Below are 3,636 nucleotides of genomic sequence, written 5' to 3'. Positions count from 1 at the left end.
CATGTTAACTTTTTATAGTTCTAGTCTCTCTGTGTCATGTATATAAGTAGCTGCTTAGAGTTACCATGAAGCTGTGGTTGAATCTGAAAGCTGTATACAGGCGTAGAATATTTTTCCTGAAATCTAACAGTGCTTAGCATGTAAAATCAGACTTTTATGGCATTCATATGTGATGAGAATGTCAATGTTCTCTCGCCTGATTCTAGACAAGCTTTGACATGGCTAATAACGACATGAAGGGAGAGATAGGAGGCTCGAAGTAAGCATAGCCAAGGAAGTTGATAACCTTATGAATTATGATAGGATTCTAACAGAAAATTGCTAGCTCACAGTAGAGAACTTGACATGATAACGAAGTTAGAAAACATTGTGAAATCATTTTAGCATTTCATTTTCCAAACTACAATTTGCATTTCTCTATAATGTAAACACAGTTTTGATCCTTGCCAAGACACTTCCTAGAATTTCTATGTATCCCACTCTAAAATTTGAATGTGATGAAATAATATCAAACCCGCAATGTGAATTACACTATTGGCATCTGGGAAATGCAACCTTGGAACATTAAATTAAGTACCAAGATCGACTCTTAAAAGAGAAATGTTACAATAATATATAATGAACAAGGTGATGCAGGGTACATTACCTTTTGCTGCCGTGATATCATTCACCAGTAGTCATTGCAGGAGCATTTTCCGTCTTTAAAATGGTGAAATCTCTTAGCATCTCTCATAACGATCTCCCTACCTACAAGTTTTGAAATTATCTTGAAATAATTGTGGCAATCACCACAGACACGAAGGTTTTTGATAATACGAAGTGGCATACGAGCTGGGTTTGTAAGTAGTGCATAGGTGCAAGCAAGTCTCTCGCTGTGCGCCATGATTGCTTCCTCTTTGCTCTCCTGGTCAATGTCATGAAGAACAAATTTGGTCTCTGCAACATACCCAGCTTCTTTTACTGATTCTTTTATTCCCCTTAGAACTTTATAAATCTTGTCATTCTCTGGATGTGTTCTATCACCCGCTCTGTATTCATGCTTTGTATGTGCCAACTGATTATACTTCTTCACCTTCTTCTTTGGAGTGTCTGAATCATTAACCGGTAGAAGCCCATCCTTCAACTCCTTGCTCAAGCGAGCAGGATCCAGCTGCTCCACAATTTGAGCACAGTGATCCCCTATTTCTATATTTCCTTGGACCCTGGCAATATTCATTAAGCTTTCCCAGACATCTGCATTAGGCTGAACAGGCATTTTCTCAATGAACTCTAATGCTCCATCTAGATCACCTGCACTGCCGAACATGTGCACTATGCTAGCATAATGAGCCATGGTTGGAGTAATGCCGTGTATCTTGGTCATTGAATCAAAATGAAGCATTCCCTCGGTTGCATCTCCGAGAACTCCACAAGCATCAAATATACCAAGGAACATCTGACCATCTGGTTTCAGTCCTGCTTCTTTAAACTTGGTGAACATATCAAAGGCATCTTCTCCAAGACCATTTTTTGCAAACCAAGTAATCATGGTGTCCCAAGATGTTAAATTACGCTCAGGCATACTATTAAATGTGTTATAGGCATCATCCATTGAGCCACATTTCCCATACATCTCCAGTATCCTGTTAAAAACGCTAACTTTAACAGGAGAAGTATATTTGGCAATACTCTGATGAACTTCTTGTGCTTCTTTTAAAGCTTTGCCCTTCCCACATGCATCTATCAGTATCAAGTAACGAGGCATGTCTATAAAAACTCCTCTCTTGCTTAGCTTTCTCATGGATTTCACAGCATGTGCAAGATCCCACTCTTCACAAAAAACATCTAACTCTTCAAGTGTACCCTTAACATCATTATCCTCATCCAATTCATCATTTCCAGCTGATACTTGTCCATGATGAGTAGCACTTACTTGTTGCTGAGGAAGTATGTTAGGATTGTGAGATCCATTAAAGTTCTGCTGATGAGGTCCCAAATGAGTGTTATGATATCCACCAGCATTTACTTGATGATATGAATTCACATTCGATCCAGTGCCCAAACGCTCTTGCTGGAAACCACCAGGAGGGGATGCTACTCCATTCCCCATATACATGTTACTAGGATTTTGCTGATACTGACCATTGCTCATAGTCTGGTGGTTACTGATTGGGTGAAATGCTGCATTTTCTCCACCATTGGAGTATCCAGGGTGCTGTAGACCTACTTCAATTTTCTCCGTCGTATGGTTACCATTGTATTGAGAAGTCATCCGTTCATTTGTAATATAATCATTCGTTGGACTAGACTGATGATGCTGAAAGTGTCCCACATTCTGTCTGTAATTTACATTCCCACCCCGGGGACTGGAGTCACCTAGCTTATAAAAATCATTATGATTTTCAGGAGTTCCATACATCCTATCTGAATTAATATCCTCAGTACTTTCCTGAATCATATTAACTCCAAGACTCGAATACTGTCTCAGACAAAAGACCGCTTCTCCTCTGCCTCTTCCTTGACAAGGAGCAATTTCATTACGCCAACTGATATTTGAGTCACAGTATCTATTATGGAACCGTCTGAATTTGGAAAAGAGAGGCCAATATCTATTCATCTGGATATACACTCAAATTCGCTCGCAAAATTCCTACGACAATGAAAAGAGACAAATCTTATCAACAAATTCTCTCTTTTTCTACAGATTTGCATATCAGAATGTTGCAATGAAATAAGGGAATCATTTCACCCATGTTATACAACAATTAGGCAACCTATCACATTATTTGACTAACTACATCCTCCATTTTTATACTAGCTTACAAAAAATCATACTTCTCCAAATTAACATATGATAAATCTTCCAAGGATTAAACATAAGCTCGCGCCGGAGACGACTAACAACATATCCTATCAGGGTTTCAAGTGATTTCCTTTGTTTTTCAAGTTTCAAAATTATCAGCAAACAAAAGGGCATTCTCCAAATAGTGAAATAGCAATATATGAGCACCAAAGAGTACACTTTGCAGAATTTCTTAAAATAATAAACCTAGATTATTATTCAACGAAGCTATCCTCTAAAATATGAAATCGAAATTTATGGAAAAAATTAACATATTTAAGTGACCAATGTAACATGAAATTGGGCATGAAATCAACAATAAATTAGCAATAGTTCATAAAAAATGTTTATACAAAATATTGAACATTAATTAACAACGAAGTTAAAACTAGAAAAAATCAGACACAAATCAAAATCAAAGTTGAAATTCTTAAAATTGAGGATAGATAGGAAGAAAGCTTACCTCGTCAAGAACAGTCCTTGTTACGAACAGAGATTAAAGAGAAGAGAGAAAAATGAAGGTCAGAGTGTCTAAAGAACTGGACTTAGGTTTTTCTGTTTTGTTTTGTTTTTTTTCTTTTCATTGGGGGAGGTTTTTCTGGGGTTTGGGATGGGATTATTGAAAATTTTTACCAACGAAAAATCTACTTACTTTCGATTTTTTTAATTGCAATTTTGAAATATTTTATATCTCTCAAATAATGCTCTAAAGTTGCGAAAAATAAATAAATTTAGAGGTAGTATTGGCCGAAACCTTCAAAATTTCTCAAAATGTCTGGATATTAGCCTTCAATTTTGTATTTTTTTGACTATTT

General features: G+C 36.7%; 1 protein-coding gene across 1 annotated transcript; it reads right to left on the bottom strand.

The window, feature by feature from the left end:
• Positions 1-357: 357 nt before the first annotated feature.
• Positions 358-3,421, bottom strand: LOC110720414 (pentatricopeptide repeat-containing protein At4g32450, mitochondrial-like). The gene is made up of 2 exons (XM_021899446.1): positions 3,285-3,421; positions 358-2,629 (listed from the first exon to the last, which is right to left on the bottom strand). The coding sequence occupies exon 2, from the start codon at positions 2,594-2,596 to the stop codon at positions 668-670; it is 1,929 nt and encodes a 642-aa protein (XP_021755138.1). The 5' UTR covers positions 2,597-2,629; positions 3,285-3,421; the 3' UTR covers positions 358-667.
• Between the last annotated feature and the right edge of the window lie 215 nt (positions 3,422-3,636).

This window comes from Chenopodium quinoa, unplaced genomic scaffold (genome assembly GCF_001683475.1).
Source record: "Chenopodium quinoa cultivar QQ74 unplaced genomic scaffold, ASM168347v1, whole genome shotgun sequence".
Taxonomy (NCBI): Eukaryota; Viridiplantae; Streptophyta; class Magnoliopsida; order Caryophyllales; family Amaranthaceae; genus Chenopodium; species Chenopodium quinoa.
The sequence above is the reverse complement of the archived record's forward strand: the minus strand, read 5'-3'. Positions and strand labels throughout refer to the sequence as shown.